Source organism: Mycteria americana, chromosome 7 (genome assembly GCF_035582795.1).
Source record: "Mycteria americana isolate JAX WOST 10 ecotype Jacksonville Zoo and Gardens chromosome 7, USCA_MyAme_1.0, whole genome shotgun sequence".
In the NCBI taxonomy this organism is placed as follows: Eukaryota; Metazoa; Chordata; class Aves; order Ciconiiformes; family Ciconiidae; genus Mycteria; species Mycteria americana.
In genome coordinates, this window is record NC_134371.1 from 38,852,506 (window position 1) to 38,873,381 (window position 20,876).

The 20,876-nt window shown below is 36.6% G+C and overlaps 1 protein-coding gene across 10 annotated transcripts in view; it reads left to right on the forward strand.

The window, feature by feature from the left end:
• RALGPS2 (Ral GEF with PH domain and SH3 binding motif 2) overlaps positions 1-20,876 on the forward strand; it is a 127,898-nt gene that overhangs the window by 25,451 nt on the left and 81,571 nt on the right. For 9 of the 10 annotated variants that reach the window (XM_075507917.1, XM_075507919.1, XM_075507908.1 and 6 more), the window contains exons 2-4: positions 1,977-2,108; positions 5,815-5,922; positions 16,651-16,701. In XM_075507917.1, coding sequence (XP_075364032.1) covers positions 2,052-2,108; positions 5,815-5,922; positions 16,651-16,701 — 216 coding nt within the window. In that variant the 5' untranslated portion in view covers positions 1,977-2,051. Of the gene's footprint in view, positions 1-473; positions 494-1,976; positions 2,109-5,814; positions 5,923-16,650; positions 16,702-20,876 lie in introns of those variants that run through there. The other variant, XM_075507916.1, reaches the window with a different exon arrangement.

Sequence of the window (20,876 nt, forward strand, 5' to 3'; positions counted from 1 at the left end):
CCCCCCTCCCCCCATTAGTATGGGGAAGGGGAACAACTGAAGTATATGTGAGTCAAGGGTCAAATATATAACCTTTAGTTTAAGCCTGGCTTTGTATGATACAGTTATGGGCCATATAGTATGATGAAATTGTGCAAAGTGTCAATTTTCTTTATAATTACAGTGGTTAAAAAAAACCCTGAATTTTTAAAGGGTAGGTTTTTTCAGCAGAGAAGAAGATTAAATTGGGACAAGTGTACCATTTCAAACATCTGGAGGGCCTGAAACTGGTTTTGGAGATGTGATACCTCTGTCCTCTACTGTCACTACATAAATGAAAATTATGACACATCAGTTAGTTTTATTTCCTTGATTTTCAGCTCGGTAAATGAAAAGGCTATAGGAAAGAGGCATTGGGGAGCTGAGCATTTGGAAATACTCCATGAGACAATCTGAAGGGTAATTGAGATAGGAAAGGACAGGACAGCAGTGACACTCACAAGCCAAAGATGAGGTATTTTTTTGCCTTCATATGGTCTGTTAGTATAATACCAGCTAAAATTTAAGTGCAGTTAAGTGTATTTTTAGTGGAGGAACCACAATCTCAATTATAGCCTATGGGCTGGGATTGTAATGTTAAAGTGAAATGTAACATCTTCTGTCCTGTGAATGAGACAGTCCCATCAGTTTTTAAAAAAAAAAACAAAACAAGAAAAGGTAGAATGTGTATGGCTGTTCTGAACTGCAGAAGTACAGCTCAACATAGTTCAGATGGGGACTATTAATACCCAAAAATACCTAGAAGCTATAGTGTTTGATTGAAATTTGCAATGTGGCGCTCTTTCATTTGCCCTCCTTTCTGTATTGCATTCCTACAATGAGACTTTGAAGTTACTGCTTTTTTTGAGGATATTTTATTATTTAAATATTGCAGTTTCCTGTCTTCCAGGCTTGTTTATCTGACATACCTGGTTTAGGTCACTTGGAGATAGAGCTTTTTGGAGTACTTTATTTTGTTTATTTTATTACATAGAGGTCTTAAGTATGAGGTGCTGTAATACTATTTTGTTATGTGGTATTATTCAGTTACCCGTCACTTACCTTCTCCATTTATTTGCAGACCATGTGATAGTTCTGAGTTAAACTACAAACCTAAAGTGAATTTCATAAATAATAGCAACTTCGGAAACAGTCACACTTGTTACAAACATAGACCTATGAAAACTGATTTACACTCGTTTTCACACTAGAGGGCACTAACATCTCATGAAATTTAAGCCCAAACCAATTTTTACTCTCTCTATAACACTTAGGTACTGGGTAGTCTTACTGTTTTTGTAGTGGATGCCAAAGGTTTCAATTTCTTTGCAGCCTTTTCTCTGTAGAAGTGAAAAGTAATAGCATTCTTGCAAGGATGCATTAAAAGTTAGTGTGTGGAGTTTTCCTTTGTGGTCCCCCCCCGGCCCCCCCAAACAATAATTTGGGTAATTTGTGGAGAAAAGTGTAAATTCCACTTGTACTCTTAAATTGCTTTTAATGTGGTAATTTTCACTTGAAGCTGGTGAATAGGCATATAAGATAGGAAATTATTGGATAACTTCTTATAGAAGTTATCTAATAGGGTTAACATCTGGATTATACTTCTTAAAGTTGGTAATCAAAGGAAAAGAATCATACATGAACTGGTGTTGCAGGCCAAACTTTAAGTTAGGGTTAATGCATACATTTACATATTGATACCTGGTATGTAGCAAATAGTGTGGAAAGGAATACGAAAGTCTATACTGCCAGTAAGTAATGAATCACAACGGAACCTTCAGTTGTTCGTGTTGTTTTTAAGTAGGTAAATTTAGAATGTGTGTTTCAATCTGAAGTTTGGACCTCAAAGTGGTGTAGCAATTTTGGAAGTACTTTATTTTTGTTATGGATTTTAGATACTGAATTTTGTTTAAAACATGTGAATAAAATGGTTTCTGATTACTTTTTGCTCTTTGTAGGAATGGTTATTCAGTTGCCTTGGAGATGATCCTGCTGCTGTAAATGTAGGGCCGAAGATTAATGGTGTGGGCAGTATGGACCTAATGAACGGACAGTCAAGCAGTGTTAATATTGCGGCTACTGCTTCAGAGGTAAGGATTACAAAACTCAGTTATTGGATACTTAAGACTGTAAGTACTCAATTTTTTTTAAATGCACCAAGATGTAAGTTTTTCTTTTAACAGATCTGGTGCAGCAGAGTCTTGTTTTGTGTGTTGGTTTCATATGCCCCAGTTTAGATGCGAATAACTTAAAAGTTCTGACCTTTGTAGACCAAAATAAAGCATGAGCTAGCATTTACAGCCTTGCCATAGCCAGAGCTGCCTTTTTTAATGTTCTCTTCCATCACATCTAGGCAAGGAAGCTTTTCTTTTCAAGTCTTAGCAATAATAGATGCTCTTAGCGCAATAAACTGGGCTGGCAAGGCCTGTGGGAAATGTTCTCCTCTTTGATAGGTACTTGTGTGTGTGTGTCAAGGGGTGGTCTGACACAGTAGCACGGGAATAAGGTTGTTCCCTTTGTCTCACGGACTATATTCAGGCATTGGTATGGGTCCCCTCCTGCCCACCGAGGTTTCTGCCCTCTAGAAGTGAACAGCTCATGAGTTGAGTGTGTGTGTCAGCCAAGCAATGCAGATTGGCCTCCTGTGCTGATGCCGCTTATTTTGAAGTTAATATAGTTTTCCTTTGGCATCTACTTATTAAGGAAAAGAAGGGGTGGGGTGAAATTAGTACTAGAATTTTTTGAGTTCTTTTTGCTAGGATCATGTGAGGAGCTGTTGAGAGTTGTGTCTGATTCCTAAATTCTTAGCAATGTTGGAGGGTTTGCAAGACCTGGTTGGTTTTGGCTTTTTTGTTGTTGTTGTTTTGTTTGTTTGTTTCCAAAACTCTTGCAAATCACTCCCTGTTCAAGCTTTTGTTGGGTCTTTTTGTTAATGCCTTGCAGTACTGGGATGAAAGGAACTGAAAATCTGCCTTCAGTGTATATTGAGTGATCTTTCCAGGTGCATTGTTTGCCTGTCCTCTTCAGGGAGACTGAATATATATGCTTTGGCTTGTACACATGTACAATACTAACCTAAGCTTTCTGCTCAGGGGAGGCAGTTACTTTATTGCTGATGCATATTATTTTTATTGCTTTTGTCACAGTGTGAAACATGTTTTTACCATAGTGGATTTCAGTTTGCCTTTTTTTTTTTTTTCATTCTTCATTTGTCCTTTGTTTAAAAGACAAGGTATTCAAGAACACTATGAAGTCAGTAGTGATGAGAGCCACAAATTCCTGAAAACAGTTGCTTCCTTGAATGAATCTTTGGACCTTACCAAAGATGTTTGTTTTATTTATATATTTACGCATGTGTTTTGATAGCAGAGTTGCATGTGTGCTATGCACTTGTGTGTATATAGAAATAGAAGGTACCAAAAACAAGGTGAAGGGAAAATTGGAGTGTTGTGTTATCAAAAGGATCAAATAATCTCCAGCACAATTTCACAGTATTGTCAAGTATTGTCGAGATTTAAACAAGAAAGCTGGCATCGATCTCCAAGGCCATTGTTTGTTTTTATACAGATTCTTGTACTTCCCTTATCATTGTATTATGAATCATTGATTGACCATTTGTTGGTATGCAACTGAAAAATTTTCTTGGAGGAAAGCTCTCTTCTTACTCAACAAGATAGTCTTGAATGTTTACATGATGTCTGATAAAATTGAGTAAAATATATTTTGGCAAAGTTACATGAATCTGCTTTCAGCAAGTGGCATATTTTTCCTATCTTGACTAACGGGGAGGAGGGAGGACTTGTAACTGAAATGTTTCTGTAAGTATGTTGGTTACTGAAAATGCCTGTCCGGTTTGGAGTTTTTGGTAGTGTTTGGAGTTTTTGGTGATGTTTTCGAAGGCAGGTTTTTCAGAGGGATGGTACTGTTAGAAGAACCTAGCTAAAAACAGACATGATTATTAAATGAGTGTGTATTTTCTTTCTATGTCCTTATAACAAAAGTGCTTAAAAATGGACAAGGGTTTACTTCAGCTGGCTGAATTCTCGAGGAGTTCACATGTTCCTGCTTCTGTGAGTGGGAAGCCAAAGTCAAAAAATATCGTGCAGCCCTAAAATACTGCCTTGTTAGTTTTTCAGGAGAAGATATTAGCACAGTGGAACTATTTACCAGCATCAGTGACCACGTGCTATCTTCCCTCCTGCCTTGGTATCAGCAGACATGATGCACGTGTTACTGAAAGTAATGTAACAGTGCTGAAATTTGGCTTCTACCAGAATGATCTGGTGAAGTGGTTGTTCATGTGCGTGTTGTGTATATGACCCATATCCATGGTCTTGAAAACTTTCAACACTAGCAGTAAAATGACGCAGACTGTCAGTGCCTTCATGATGTGGGCCAAAGTCTAATCTTTTCAGCTTTCTAGGAGGTATCCCCCTGTGATGGTGGTTAGGATAGAGTGCTTAAGGATATATCAGTCTCCAACATAAGACTAGGCAGGTCTTGGTTTGTGCTCAGTGTGTTTTGCGACAGCTGAGCTGGAGCTCCCACCGATGGTGAGAATAAGCTCTGTGCACCAATACTAGTTTTCTTTCTCTTGAATCTCTCCGAAGTATTAGCAAAACTGCTGTGGGAGCTCTGTTAGCGCTTATGTCAAGGCTATGCTATTGCTGAAGCATGCAGGTGCCATACTTCAGGCAGGCGTACTGTTTGCTGAAGAAGGGTTAAATTTGATACAGTTATTGACTGTAGTAATTGTGGTCCTTCAAGATGGTTTTGTCCACGTGTCTCATCTTATTTCTTACTTTTTAGTCGAGAGTTTGCTTTCCGACAGGTTTCTGAAGTGGGAAGAAACTAAGAAGCAAGAAACATGCATAGCCTTTCAGGTCTTCAGAGCAGAGTGTGGGGCAGCAAAGCAATTGCATGCTGTATGCATATTTCTGAAAGAAGTATGCCTGGGGTTCAGATGTGAAGCGTACATCTGGAGGTGACATCTCAATCTCCATGCGATAAAACCCTTCTTTCTTGTAATGACTGAACAGAATCTAGGTTTGCATCTATGTACTAGAGGAAGTGATTACTCATAACACAGGTGTATTGTTTTCATATGAAACATATGAAACCAATGTGAAGTGTTAATTTCATACAAAGTGTTAATTTTTTGAACCATATTTGTATTTTGCAGGGAAGCTAAATCTTTATGTTGTAGATAAAGATTCATAGAATAATATTCTAGGATCTGATATTTTTTGCAAATGTGAATTACTAGCATTTAAAAAAAAACCCTAAAATTGTTTACGCTAAGTGTCTTCAACAGGAACACATATGTAGCTCACAATGTAATTTTTCTAAGTTTTAGTGCTTCTAAAAGAAAAAGGAAGAGATTGATACTGTTCTTTGATGTTAACTATTCCTTTGCGGCAAACCTTGTCTTTTTCCTCACCATAGTGGTATTTTTTCTGTTTTCAGAAAAAAATTCAGTGTGACTGTATTGTTGTTATTTTTATTACTGACTTTTCTGTCAACAAAATTGGAATTTAATTATGCATTGAAATGTAACTGTTGTGTTTTGAGGAACACCTTTGAAATCCATTGAAGTCAGTTTGAGAGTCTCCGATTTTAGTGGTCTTTGTCAGGAGAAAGTGTATCCTGTGACTGACTTCTAATTGATAATTTGCCCAATAGAAAAATTCTGTGAACAGTGATGTTTGAACAGCAATTTTGCTTTTGGGAGTGTAAAAACAAAAAAGGAGAGGAGAGAACCAAAAATATTATCACTGGTTTTGTTTGTTTCCACAGAAGAGTAGCAGCTCTGAATCCTTGAGTGACAAAGGTTCAGCTGAACTGAAGAAGAGCTTTGATGCAGTGGTATTTGATGTTCTAAAGGTTACACCAGAAGAATATGCGGTAAGTAATTCAAGTAATTTTTGTTAATTTGTGTGTGAATCTTCTTGGCAGCTTTTCCTCTGCTTCTCCATTTCTATATGTTTTTTGCATAACTTCTGTCATCCATGAGTTTCAAAAATGGATCCCACATTATAGTTCTTCATTGTCTATATTCTGTTTAACGTTAAGTGGTCTTTTCAGGCTACGCTGTCCAGGCATTTTTCACACTCTTATATGTAACATAGACCAAAGATTCTTAAATCTATATGATGCAGCTTAATTCTGATGTGCATATTTTAGTTGCAAGAATATACTCAATTTGTACTTGTTTTTTCTGGAGGTGTTTTAATTTCTAACTGTGTTAATTCTTACATCGAGGGAGTGTTTTCTTCTTTCGGGTGCAATGGTACAGAATAGTGAGTTGAATAGCCTGCAGAACCAAGAACAAATGAGTAAAAATATTTAACCAAAACCCTGGGTGACTTTTTTTTTTTACCCTACTTGTAGAGGTTAAGATGCCAGATGGTCCCTCTAAGTGATTCATGTATTTTACTAGAAAGATTGCTAACAAGCTATTGCTCTTACTGCATTTATAATTCAAGTGATGAGATTCATGATGAGTTGTCCTGGGGAGATTATTGGTAAATGGTAGTATGTATCACAAAATATTCCCATTAAGTTTGTTCTATTTTTTTTAATTGTTAATAACTATTTCAGTTAATTATTAATGGCTAAATTGATTTCAATGAGCACACTGAAAACTTAAAGCATCTGGATTATGAAGTGGTACTTACACATAAAATTCTTCTTGGATAGTTAATGGGATTTATTCCTGACTGAGGTTCCAGTCATGTGGTTCGGGCCTCTTCCTTGCTCTGTTGTCAGGAACAGCTGGACAATGAATCACCTACTTTTCATGGGAAGATGTTTTTGGGGCTGGCTATCCTTTCAGTTTTATCTTACGATTTCTCTACATAAACGAAATCTAAGTACTTAGGGAATTTGGGGCTAGGGGCATGAATTCAAGTGGAATTATGCATTCAGGCCAGAATAGCTACAGGTTCCTTTGAATGGCTCTGCTACTTAGCCAGTGGTGGATGCTGTTGAGCAGCAGCGTAGATCACTTAGTCTCTGTGGAGTTGCTGTCACTCACTTGGACAGCAAAATATACAAAGGTGCTTTGTCTTGTATCGCATTTCATAATCCTTTTGCTCTACTGTCCTCTACTGTCTAATTTTTCATCTCTCATGTGCAGAAACCTTTTACTTTCATGGGTGTTCTAAATGTTACCTACTTAGTAAATCTTGGTTAGATAAAAATCTTTATTAAAATCCAGTGTTTTTAGTGTTTTCATGTTATGTGTCAAACTGAGTAGAGTTCCACTCACAAACAGGAATCTTTTAATTAAGCATTTCACATTACGATTACGAACCTGTGGTTGTATTTTTGGTTTATACTACCTGGTATAATTTTGCTGTTTTCTCAATTCCCCAAAAGAAAACATCTTTACTCTTAGCCTTCTCCTTTTAAAGTATCTAGTTTTTCATATCAGGTTTCACTTACTGTAAATGGATCTGAAATGTCTTATAGATAGAATTCTGAACAATTGAGCAAAATTGCCAGTAGTCAGTGTTCAGCCCTTTGGCAAGTTTATAATTAATTTCATTTCTTTTTCAATGTTTCTGTACACAGCTGCACTTCTTCATTACTATTTGTTTCCCTAGGCAAGTTTATCTGCTTTTCCAGTAGGGCTTGCTTGCTTTGAATGCTGTCTTTTTCTGATCATTCTTGCAGAAGGTTGTAGAAATAAGTAAATTTGCCAAAAACTTAGGTACCTTGGAGGAAAAGTACATTTGACCCTTATGCTTGTTTTTATTTTATTGGCCATTTCCTTATTCTTCCTGTTTTCAGTCCTACCATAACAGAGAAGTATAAAATCTTCATCTGGATTTCAGTGTTAATGTGAAGACTACCAGAGTGATGCAGTATGGTCAAGCTCTTGAGGATACCAGCACTGATGAGAATGCAAAACTGTGTTAGTAAGGTTGTCATTATAATAGTGGGTATGTACCTCTCAGATTGGACATGGATGTGCTACCAATTGCTTTTTCAAAGTATGAGAAAACTTCTAGTTTAGCGATAGCTCTTGTAAAATGGATGCAGTGCAGACTGCTGTCATCTGTGACTTAGTGAAGGGTGAATTCTATTACCAACTGCAGAATGAATACTGTTTTAAAAAAAAAAATTTTTTTTTTGAAGTGGTAAACTGAGGAAATAATTTGTGGGCTGTGTATAAGTACCTTATTCATGGAGAGAAAAGGTAATGTGCTAAAGCCAGTAAAACAGCAATGAAAGCAAGTTGCTGCCCAAGAGCTAGTTAGACAGCTGTCTAATTAATGGTTAGGAAACCTTGGCTTGAATGAAAAATAATTCCGGTGTATAGGTAGCATAAAGATGAGAGTTAACTGATAAAGTCAACATCAGCACTGGGAAGTCTCATCCTGTACCTTATATGATATATTTCATTTTGATCAAAATGGGTCACTCTGTACAGATGGGACAGTTACAATCATGCTGGAGACAGAAGAGCAAAAATCTGACAGATCAGTAAGTTTGAGACATACTGGAAATAAAATTCATGCTAGTGGTTTCAGTACCAATATGAGACACACAGATGTCTTTTCAGTTCTCACTGTGTTAGAGATATCATTGTTACTTCAAAACTCGATCTGTTTAGTTAGTGGGTAAGAGACAAGTTGGACTACAAAAGCTATTGCTTGTAATCCTGTATTTTCAAGAAGCTGCTCACCAAGCCAAAGAGAAGCCCAAGTGTAAATATTTTTGGTGATTTTTATTTCCATATTCTTCCCTTTGGCAGTCATCTAACACTATCCTGAATGCACAGTTGGTGTGCCGTTTCATGTAATGTTCCTTTGTTCAGTCTTGAGCTAACTTTCGGGCAAAAGTATGCCAGCCCTTCAAGGGGTCTAGTTTGAACAGTAACGGAAATTATTATTGTAATATATATGTAATAGTCCAGTTGTACTGTTGTTACCAACTGGGTGGTTTAAGTTCTTTGTAGGGTTGAAGGCCGCTTTAGAAAGGGCTAAGTTACAGCTGAAACAGGTGAGATACTCAGGGGTAGCTGCTGCTTTTGCAAATTTATAGTTTGCTTTATCCCCCTGCAGCTTACAAAAACAGTTTCCAGGGGATGTATTGAATGCCTGCGTGTTTCATAAGTTTTGGGGAAAAAGAATCCCATTCAATGAGTATGAAGTAGGACACGTTTGTTTTCTGCTAAGAATTCTACAGACAGCTTTCTAGCTGTAACTAATAAGGAGACTGTCTCTGTTTTAAATACCTGCTTTTAGGCTGATCACTGCTCACTTCTTTATTAAACGGCTAAAAGCCACAAAACAAGTTGGTGCCAGGATTACCCACTGGTGTCTGGCCCTGCTGATGGAGCCGTTGTGTGTGTACAGGGTAGACACAGTTGCAGTGAATGCTGTCCATTTTTGTTGAAGGTAGGAGTGTGGTTTCAAGCGTACAGGGCACAATTTGTGGGGGAGGGATATGTTAATAGTGCAGTGGCAGTAGAAAGGGGGGGCTGGTGAGACTGAAAGAAAAAAGGAAAATGCTTGGGGACATGAGCTCCAAATTAAGATGCTGGCGAACCTCAGGTTGAAGAAATATTTATTTTTTGCTTTACAGTAAATTCTTATTCCTTAGACTGCTACTGTTTAATTATTTGACTGTTTATTACTTTTTGACTTGCTTTTCCATTTTATACTTCAACTTAGCCACGGTGGTGTAAATATTTGAGGTAGAATTAAGGGAAGCGCAGCTGTATAAATCCATTGCTTTTTTTTCCACCTAGTTATCTAAGAAGGTTTCTTTATTCTTTGCCCTAGTCTCTGAAAGCGCTACAAAGTAAGCTCACACTAAGATGTATGTGTATTTCTTTCTTTTTGTTTCCAGTTAAGCTTTGTCAAATGGGTGATGGAAAAAAGAATATTGCTTATTTTGGAAACAATACACAAAGTTTATTTAAAAAAATGTTTAGACAAAACAAGGAATTTTTCTCAGAGGTGTTCTTACCACAGTTAAATATCAAGTTATGTATATCTGAAGAAAGAGCACGAGAGCATGTTTTGTAAAGGAAGCAGGTCCCAAGAGTTCTGGAATGGCATTGTGTGTGTAATAAAAGTGCAGAAATAGGTTTTGAGGTGTGGAGGGTGCAACAAACTAATTTTTTTGCCCCTTCAAACAGAACAAAAATAATTTAAAGTGGCCCAAGGTTCCCCCCAGGAGAACTTTCTGTCTTGTGCGGGACTCTGGCAGATTCACAGTCCCCTCTGCAAGTTCCTGCGCAGCGCTACTGGTGTGAGTTGTGCTGCGCGGTTCCTGGCAGTAATGTTGGTTTTGGCCTCTCCTGAGGCTGGTTGTCGGTGGATTAGGGAGTTTGAGGCAAGTCTGTCTGCTGCATCTGAGAGCAGTTTGAATAAAGTGAAGCACTGGGCCCTAGGAGCTTTTGATGAAAAAGGATGTCTGCTTGTATGTGTTCCTGTTAGCTTTATTTTACAGAAGAATATTAAAGAATAAGTATGTCCCCAATGAGGGCAGAAGAAGCAACTTTATTATAGCATGTGGAGGAACTATTAATGATAAAAGTTTTGGAGTGGACTTTGTGAGAAAACAAGTAGAGTTTCAACACAGGAACTTTAATCCCCCAGCGTTCATTTTGGACAGCAGAATTATTCTCCTACTGATGCAGTGCTTAACAGAGGCTTAGCTATTTTTTCAGTGAGGAAAAGTATTCTGGCAGCCCGGAGAGACAGTGCTAAGCCAAGTTGGAAGGCTTAAATATAATTCCTTCTAAAAATTCAGATTAAGGAACAATTTATGAAGTGCTGCTTGAACCAATATGGCTTCAAGGAAAATCAGATTATGGCGGTATTCTTGAATAACCAAAATGTAGACATTTGATTTTTTTCATCTCAGACAGAAACTTAGTTTTTCTTTTCACACTGAGGGTCTCTGTCCAGGAGCTCTATGGGAAGTGCACTGTCCTTATGGTAGGTACATGGCAGGAAAACTTGTAGTACAGCAAGTAGCCTGATAGGAGTTCATGCTTGAGAAGGTCTAGGGACTAGAAAGGTGGAATTATAGCCCAGATCAAATGGGAACTTTCATAGAGGAGCGTGGAGAGGAGCTCAATGCAGTGGTGTTAACGGCAACTAGACGTTCTTAAGTTACAGGTTCCTATGGAAGGAGGGTAATCCATATGTATTCACAGAAAAGAGAAAGAATTGGGGAATATTTTAAAATTTCATTTCATTGAGCTTCTTCATATTCCTCAAAGAAGCAGCATACTGAAATGAAGTTCTTAATCGTCTGGATGTAAAACTTGTGGCCTGACAGACCTGCCTGAGAGAAGGGTAAATCTCTTTATATGTATATGAAGCTGTGTGGTAATAATTTTAGTATTTTGAAGTACTTAATTGTTAACAAGTCCAACATCTCAACACCCAGGAGCGCTAAAATATTTTTAAACTTGGCTGTTGGGAATTGTCCCTAGGCAAGGTCTTTCTACTACATGCAAAAGCTCCCATGGCTGTGCAGGGAGGGAAAAATGATCTTCGAACTACCATTGGAATTACCAGTGTGCTAATTGCAAGATGATCATTGACTGTTTTTAAAAGATGGTTTTCTCTTGTAGTGTTCTTCAAGTGGTTGAGAATTGGGAAATATATTAGTAGTACATTAAAAACGTACCTCTTCCAATCATATTCTAGAATTGTTATCTAGGATCTAGGGCAAACATAAACACAAAACTTCCATTCAGCTCTTTCATTGCCTGAGCAATGAAGAAGTACTTTTAATGTATAAATAAACTTGATAGACATATCCCTTCTGGAAAGGCAGAAAATATCAAGTTTCCCTATCTTCGTGTAATCAGAATGCTTATTTAAATGATAAGTAAGAATAAGTTCACAGTTTTGTATTGCACACCTAGTTCTTTTTTTTTTTTTTAAATCCATGCAGCTGACAACTCAAAAACCAGAGAGGTTATGGTTGGCTTGCTTCATGTAACAAATTGATGTGAACACTTACAATTTTTGGTTTGAATATTAAAACATTAAACCACATTTAGGAGGGGGAGCTATCCAGGAATTTGTATTGGCTGGGTTAAGGAGCTGGAATGAGAAAAGTTAGTGCATTGTATCTCTTTCACTGCAGAAACCAAACTAGTGGCTTTGTTTATTGGGGTTTAAATTCCCCTTGATTTGGTCATGGTAGAAGTTTGTTGTTGTTAGAGCTGAGCAATGGCATCTAACATATATATAATAAATTATTTTTGAAATTTTGTCATTTCAAGTGCTATTAATTAGAATGCCAGCCTTTCAGTTTGCTTTATTTTTGACTTAGCAGTGAGCAAGCACCTTTAAAAGGATAAAAATTCAGTTAAGCGTTAGACTTATAAATATGAATAAGTTAATGTTTAAAAAAAAATCTGTTTTGTCAAAGATATTTTTAAACTCCTATGTGAGGTACACTGTCATGTCTACAAACTCAAATGGCTTCTTATCCATCAGCTTAGGTATTCAACTATCAGTCGCTTGCCTCTTTTGAATTGTGAACAGTTTTTTAAGTGCTTTGAACTCTTAATGGGTATTGCAAGCTCTGTAAGAAAGGGCCCTCAATAAGGGATGTTTCTTGAACAAGTGGTAATGTGATACAGTGTTACTGAAGATTGATACTACTTTTAGTGAAAGCAGCAAGACGTGTAAACCGAACAAGCAAAAAAAAAAAATCAGCCTAATATCAGTGTGATATTAGAAGAAAGAAGTTCCTCTGTTAAAACTTACTGAGTATTTTTAGTTCTCAGACTTGCTTTTTTTGATATTGTAATGTACTTAATAACAATTTCAAATCTTTTTAGTAATGAACGTTAATCTTGACCTTTGGCATTTGTGTGGTTTTTCAATGTTAATATACCCATTTAATATCCCTATTTAAAATGTATGCGTTTACTTTGATATGTGAATTCTGGTGTGAAGTTATAATAACAGTCTTTGTTTCATAAATATTGTGTATTGGAGTCACTACTGAAGCAAGTAATAGTCTAATTCAGCTAAGGCAGTTCAGGTTGATTAAGAGGACAAATTCTGGAGGGCTGGGAAGAAAGACAACATTTATTTTTAAGCATTCTCTCTTCTATGTGAACAATGAATCAGTTTCCTGGCTCACTTTTATTGTACTGTTGTTGTAATCTTGTTTTAGTGAGGAGGATTTGCAGTGAAATGTTAATAATCATTGAAATGACTGTCTTTTGTAAGGATGTTTTAATATACCCTATATTCAAATTTTATTGAAGTGCTCATTCTTTTGGTTTCACCTTCCCCACCCCAACCAATTTTCTAATTCATTTCCTTTATTGAGAAGCGTAGCGATACATTCAATCAGCCACATGTTTACCTAAAATAATACATTTCTGAGAAAGCTTGGTATACTTTAGCGGACAAATGGGAGACTAGAGATTGAGTTCTATGGCTGGTGTTTCAGGACTGGGTTCTTCACCTTGGAAATCAAAAGGAAGAGTTAACTCTTGCTGTAATGTGTGGCTGCTCTATGGTCAGGATTGGATCAAGTGAGAGGAATGAATCCATGCTTTCCTTCTGTCCCTCTGTCTCTTGAGTGTTCTCTGCAGGTAAGAAAGTGTAATTCCTTTGGCTGTGCAGGCACAAGCACTTGGATACATGGTTAGATGATTCACAGAACTGGGATAGGTTTGCTCTTTCCTAGTGAGTGGGAAGTTTAGAAATAACACGTACCCCCAAATATCAGGCACGTTTGTCCTACACAGTGGTACAGACTTTCTGTGGAGTATTTAGATAAGTGCTGCTCTCATAGGGAAGCCCTTTTCTTAGGCATTCTCAATTTGTCATCTTAAACTTTTAAGTAAGATTTAGAAATAAATACATAAGCTTGTGCCTCAGCTCCTTTTAGGATAAGTGTTGTCTGAACACATCTTGATTATTAGCTTCAAATCCATTTTAACTCTAGAAATTAGCTAGCCACATTTTCCCTGCCCCCTTCTTAAATATCATGCTTGTGGAGAAAAATTTTGTTCTCCCTACTTGTCGGATGTCTTTCCCTGCCCCAGTAAAGACATGCCTTGCCTGTTTGTTTCCTCAAAAGAGCCTTATATGTAGATATCTCAAATAAGAGGGCATACTATTAAATTGTCAAGATGAAGCGGTATTTGCTTACCCAGGTGCAGTGTAACATAACCCAGAATGACATCTATGACATGTTTAGAAGTTTCTAAAGCTCTTCTGTGTGTAATGTAAAGATCCAGCTGTACCCTTCACCTATAGCAAAGCATTGTCCAGCATGTTGTGGCTTTTGGCAAGGTGGTACTCCTGTCACTGTCCAAGGGTCCTAGTCTTTTCCCAGATAACCTGCTCAGGTTAGGAAAAGGTGGGAAAGAGCAGGAAAAATTACCAGCATTGTCTGTGCACGCGTTCAAAATCCTTCAAAAGCAAAGTTTTATTAACCACCGTTGGAGTAGTTTATGTTGTCCGGGCACACTTTCACAAATTTGTCTGCTTCCCTCAGCAGGAATGACTTGTTGCTGTCAGTACTTTTGGTGGCAAGATAAAACTACTCCACTTGAAAAAAAGGCTTCGTGTGAAGATTTCTGTATTTCTGACCTTGATGGTCTAAAAAACAATACTGAAAAAGTCTTTCATCTTAGGAAAAGAAACCATTTTTATTCCTTCAAGAATAAGTCACTTTTTCATAGGCCTCAAAATGAAAGAATAGAATGGTTTCAGTTGGCAAGGTTGCTTTCAGTTTGAAAGGTATCTTCTGTTTTTGGCAAAAGTTTATTATATATTTTTACTGTAGTTGCTGTGGGTGTAAGGGAATAGAAAAGTTATGTTGAAGGCAAAGAGTATTTTGGCCTACTATATTCCTAAATTTCCATTCTTACTGATCACTGCTGCTTAAAACAAACTTTGGTAGGTATGTCTGTCTGATATCCTTGCCTTCATCTAAACTTTTAAGGTACAGTATGATTTGTGCTGCCAAGACAGATGCCGCAACTGATCAGTTGATTGTTAAACCACATTTAAAAATGGTAGTTTGGGGATTCATTTTTAAACTGGCATTTAAATAGTTTATGGATATTAATGAATGGTAGGTACAAATCGTATGCCTCATACCACATGCGAGTGTGTTTATGTTACAGGACCAAGGATGTCTTGTTTACGTTAAAGTTTGTACAGGATTTACTGCTACAAAGGTGTTCAGACATGCACGTTTGTGAGTGTATACAGTCTTGTTTGTAGTTGAGTCAGTGGATTCAGTCAAATTGGTCCGATTTAATCTCACTTTAGCCCAAGACTAGAAAAATCTAATACAGCTTTAAAATGTCATTGTTTGAAAGAAGGAGCAGCCAACTAAAGCAGAACCCAGGAAAGAAAGTTTGTAAAAAGCAGACTCATGAAGTGCTTGTTACTTTATGGTGTTGTACTGCAAAATACCAGATGATTGTGTACAGTGTGTTGGTTACAGAAACTGGGACTGATTTATATAATTTTATGGTTATGTTTTATTGCTAGAATTCATACCTAAAAATAGATTTAGAGGTCAAGGAGATCTGCCACAAAATGTAGATTTGGTCGTCTTTGGCAAAACACATCACTTCTTGTCTCATTAGAGCAGGTGCATCTCGTTGCACCTGCTTTCTTTCAACTAGACTATCCTAGTTAAAATTTTTCTGCAAGGTTGACTTTATCTGAGAAGCTATTTTGCTATCCAACAATGGCATTCAATGGAAGTTGCAATTTGTGAGGGTCACAAAGCTGTCAGTGTGTACCATAGAGTGTATAAATGGGGGAACCGCCGTTGTCAGGGAAATGGGAATAAAGCTATGCAGCTCACATCTGAGGAAACCAAACAAGGTCTCTGAATTCACCGTTAAAAAGGTATTTGTGATGTCGAACTCAGATAGCACTGGTATTTCTGGGCTACTTATATACTCATTGAAAGAGATGGTCTCTTTCTTCTGTATACATAGGCAGACAGCAATCCTAAGTTGTATGCTTAAAATAAGGCTCTGTGAATATGTTTCAAAATGCAAAACCTGGTCTTTGTGAGTTCTCCTTTACCCTTTTCAAAGCTAAACAGACATCCCAGAATGAAAATGTACTGATTGGTTCTGACTTGCTGGAGGTGAAATGGCTGTATTTAATTTTAACTCTTGCTGTGCAACTGAACAGTTACTTAGCTTAGCTATTCAAATATGCTTCAAGTATTGATTTGAAAGATTTTAGGGATGTTTCAATAGAGTTGTGTAACACCTAGACCGAGATTCAGAGTTTGAAGAGAAACTGCCCTTGAGCAACTAAAGTTAGTTCCTTGTATTCTTGGGTAGATTGTTATATAGCGTTTCTAAGTTCAAGCTCTGACTTGCATGTGTAACTGCAGGATTATGCTCCTGAGAATAATTTCTCATAATTTGTTTATTTTATTAAATGTAAAGTTTAGAGCATTTTATTCTCTCATTTTGCAGGACAGCTCTGTGGTAGGAGCAGAAACCTCTGAAATTAGCTACAAAATGAAAGTTAAATAATACAGGGAAACAGAACAAATACAGTTCTCATGCAGCACAGCAACTTAATCAAATGCAAGGTTAATTTTGATCTTAACTTATAATATATATTTTTTTTTAAATTTCAGGGTCAGATAACACTAATGGATGTCCCTGTATTTAAAGCAATTCAGCCAGAGGTAAGTAGTTAATTGGTTTTGTTTTGAAATTTAAATGAAAAAAAGTTATGCCAGTGTATAAATTCTGGAATTACAAAGTGTATATATGTCAATAAAACTTAATTTTTGTCCCAGTTCATATAGCTCTGAGGCAGATGGATTTATAACACAAAAATATCTGGAACTAATAGTTTGGGGAATTAAGTATTGGCATTTAAATATGTTCAGCTAGTGCTAGAGATGAAGTATCTGGGTTTTAATATTTCTGAATTATAAACATCTTGATTTGGCTATTCTGATCATAATGTTTTAGGTTTCAGCTCCTGATACCTCATCCTGTCCGGTGTTTCCCTAACTGGTTCATATCTTTTTTTGGCAAAAGAAAAATGGCTGTAACGGCATCTTCTATTCAAGATGGGTGTGATCTGTGGATATATTGGGATAATATATTGATCATTTGTGTTCTCTGTTTTGTTTTTATATAATGCCATATTCCTTTCTGATTGCAGCCTGACTTGAATTGATGTTTTCAGAATCTTCACAGTGACTATAATAAATGATGAATTTGTTTATCCTTATTTCTGTATGATTAGCATTTTCATGAGGGTATTGTTTTGCACTTTTGACTGTTTTTCAGTTTATTGTCCACTTTATCGGTAGTGTGGAAGTCTTTTCAGCTTGTCAGTCACCTTTAGACTATCATAAGCTATTTTATTGGTGGCAGGCTTTTGTCATGTCACTCTTGGGGCACACTGAAGAATATTTTGCTTCAAGTGGAGAAACCTGATGAATTTCTTGGTTGTGATTGTTGATTTCATCATTTGTGTACCCACGGATTTTTTGAAGGCCTCCTTTTGATCTGTACTTGAAAATGTTGTTATGATTTAGGTTTCATGATTTCAGCAAGCTATTTCCCAACCCATGCAGATTTGTGTGAGTGTTTTGGTTGGGTTTTTTTGGTTGTGCCTTTTTTTCTTTTAAATCCTTCAAAGAGCCTCCCATTTGATCTCTGGCTTTTTTTTTTTCCTGAGCATACCCTTAGAGTCTTTTTGATTGGCAGAATATGTTTATCCTGATCATTTAATAAGATATCTCTTTTTTTAAGCTCTTTTCCAAAACTTTAAAGCATTTTACCCTTTTATCTGATTCTTTTAAATATTTTACTGATATGTGTGATTGTGTACTACTTTTGCTAATGTTAAGCATTACTGCTATGTAGTGTTGCCCTCACCCATGAGTGGTGAAGTTGAATAAGCTCTGGGTGCTTTTATGTAGTACCTCATCTCTAGTTACACTGAGCTTCATAGTACTGGATATCAAAAAATCAAAACACCAGTTTAACTAGTTAGGACTTTTCCTAATGATCTGCTGATAAAGAAATTCCACTGCTTGATCTTGATGGTAGTTTATTCTTTGCAATCTGCTTCCAGCACCGCACAGGATGAGCGGTCAGCTGTGTAACAACCACAAGGAAGGAAGCAAGCAAGTTACATATAGTGGCAGTGATCCAGTACTCCATACCTCATAATTTGTTGCTTTTTTAAGGCTACCTCTTTTATCTCAGATTATGTTGTGTGAGCAGACCTACAGAAAGTCTCTGGGGGAAATGTCGAGAAAGTACATTTAATTTTGTTGCCTATTCTAACTTGTTACTGTAAACCATAAAAGGGAAAAACAGAATAAAATAAACTTATCTAAAAGAAAAACTGTGAAAGAGTAGGGGACTGTATCTAGAAAGTAATTCCTTTCAAAAAATCTGTATGTACTGCATAAGAAAAATTCACCTGATGCCTTCACTGGAAAATATCCATATGAAGAAGGGTAGCTGTTTTTACACTTCTCAAGTGTTTGCACAAAAGCAGTTGAAGGCACTGACAGTGTGCAAGTATTATCAGTCCATCAGTGTTCCTTCACAGGTAGACAGAGGTCTGTCGTCTTATATCTGATGTGCCTCTACATTGTGTTAATTCCCTACAGAAAAGGGGCATACAGATTAACTCTGAGGTCAGAAGAAGCTAGACACAATTCAAATGCTTTTCTCGTGTTTTGCAGAAGGGGTAAACAGACATGGAACACTTAGTTTGCCTAAAGGTGTCTTAACAGCAGATTAATGAAGTGTTGCAGGTTTCTGAGTTTCTTTGAAGTATCTACCAGACTGTGTGCCATATTCATATCTTGATTCAATTTTTAAATCTTTACACATACCTTGACGTGTGCACTCAAATATTGCTGAATTTGTAATTAGAAAACAAAACAATGTTGAGCTGATTTCACCTGTATAAAAGGGCTTGTAAACGGAGGCTTTAATGAGTGACAAAAAGGCATTGATAAAATTTGGGTTTTTTATATCAGTGCTAGTAGATACTCTATTTGGAATCCAATTTCACAGGTCTCATCTGCATGCATGGTGGGAGATGATGAGCAACATCTTTCCCAGTGTGCCAAGATTTAAAAACTGGGTGTTTGTTATAGATTGTTGTAATTCACCAACAAATCTTTGTTATACAGGCTGTGAATCCCATCTGCTTCCCAAACTCTGTAGAATGGTATATGAATGAATATTTTTAGCCTTTAATGTGTTTTCATTTGTTTTCCCAAATAAGAGTTCTGAAAGGTGTATTCCAAGATGCTTAATTTTTAAAATAACTGGAGATGAATTTTCACCATCTTTAGGGTGTTAGCAGTATTCTTTAAATATCATAGTTTTTCTTGACTATCTAAATTATCGTGTTGCATCTTCTTCATTATGTTAAAATATTTTTGTAAAGTATTGTTGGTTTGTGTTTTTTTAAAAAGCAACATCAGAATTTCATCTTGGTTATCTTAACAAAAACCAGAGCTGAATAACACTTTTTACAGCAATATATAGTAATTTTTCTTTTGGCATCAAAATCAATGAATGTACTTATAGTACACACTTATACACTTTTACAGCCTTTTGCCTTTATCTGTAGCAAATAAATATAATTATTCTGCCTATATTTCCTACATCTCCTACAGATATCATGGGTTCGTGTGTGTGCTAGAGTTTCTACACATCACCCACTACAACTTCCTGTTTCATGCTCTTAGGAAAAAACTCTCAGGGAGCTTAGTGTAGCCCACATAACTCAGGATTAAGGTACCATGGATCACTTTGCATTTAGGGTGAGCCAGAAGCGTGGACTTGAACAGTTAACCATGGCTTAGTATATAGTGACATGAGCTGCTGCCTGAGCTTTAAGCAGACTGTATCACTCCAAGTGATACTGGAAACCACCTTTCTTCATCATTAAAAATGCCTGCAAGTTGCTTTTGAGAAAAGAAAGTAGAAGAAATTACTGTTTCTTTGTTAATTAATAATTAGTGGGCTGCAGTATAAGAAATGAAGATAATAAAGAACACTCTGCTACATAAACTTCTGTCTGTATGAAAGCAGCTGATTTGCATTTTCATTTTCGGGAAACAAAAAAAGATGGAGTTCTCCAAGTCAATCATATGATTTCCATCTGTTCCCATGCATGACAAGTGGTGTGTTGGTTTTTGTTTTCTTTTTCTTGTAGTGGTTGTGGCTTTCTAGAGAGTAGTGACTATAAAGCAAAATGGTAGTCATAGACTTGCTCAGTTGTGCTGCTGGTAGCGATGTTAATATTAACTAAATGCCAGATGTCCCCTTGCAGAACACTTTAACTTGCTTTTATTGGAAAATCTGATTACTTATTTTACATATTTTAATACATTCTCCAAAATTATTTACCCATATGTACTCACTTTGAAAATCTTTACTGGGTTATTGTCTTTAACTTCTTTATCCCGTCTGCTTCACTAGGCTAGGCAGTGGAAAAAAAAAAGTTCGCTTACTGAATATTCATCTTTACTTGCTCTGAAGTTGTATAATGGTTCCACTGTTAATCCTTGCTTTTTCTCTCCTCCTATTTTTGAAACTTTCACTTTGACCCGTATATAAAGATATTAATGAGAAGCACAGTTTCTCTGTCTGCCGTGTAGTACCGGTTATAATTTAAGTGTTCCTGTAGTATTTTGCTAAGGAAAGTAAAATTCTATAGATTCAAAACGGAATGAAAACCAAAATGAGTTATGAAAAAAGTTCAGCTTTTGTATTCTTGATCCTAAATCTTTCAGTCTTGCACCTCATTTTAAATAAATTCCACAAAATAAGAAATGGGCAGTTGTAGTGATGTCACTCCTGTGCTTGA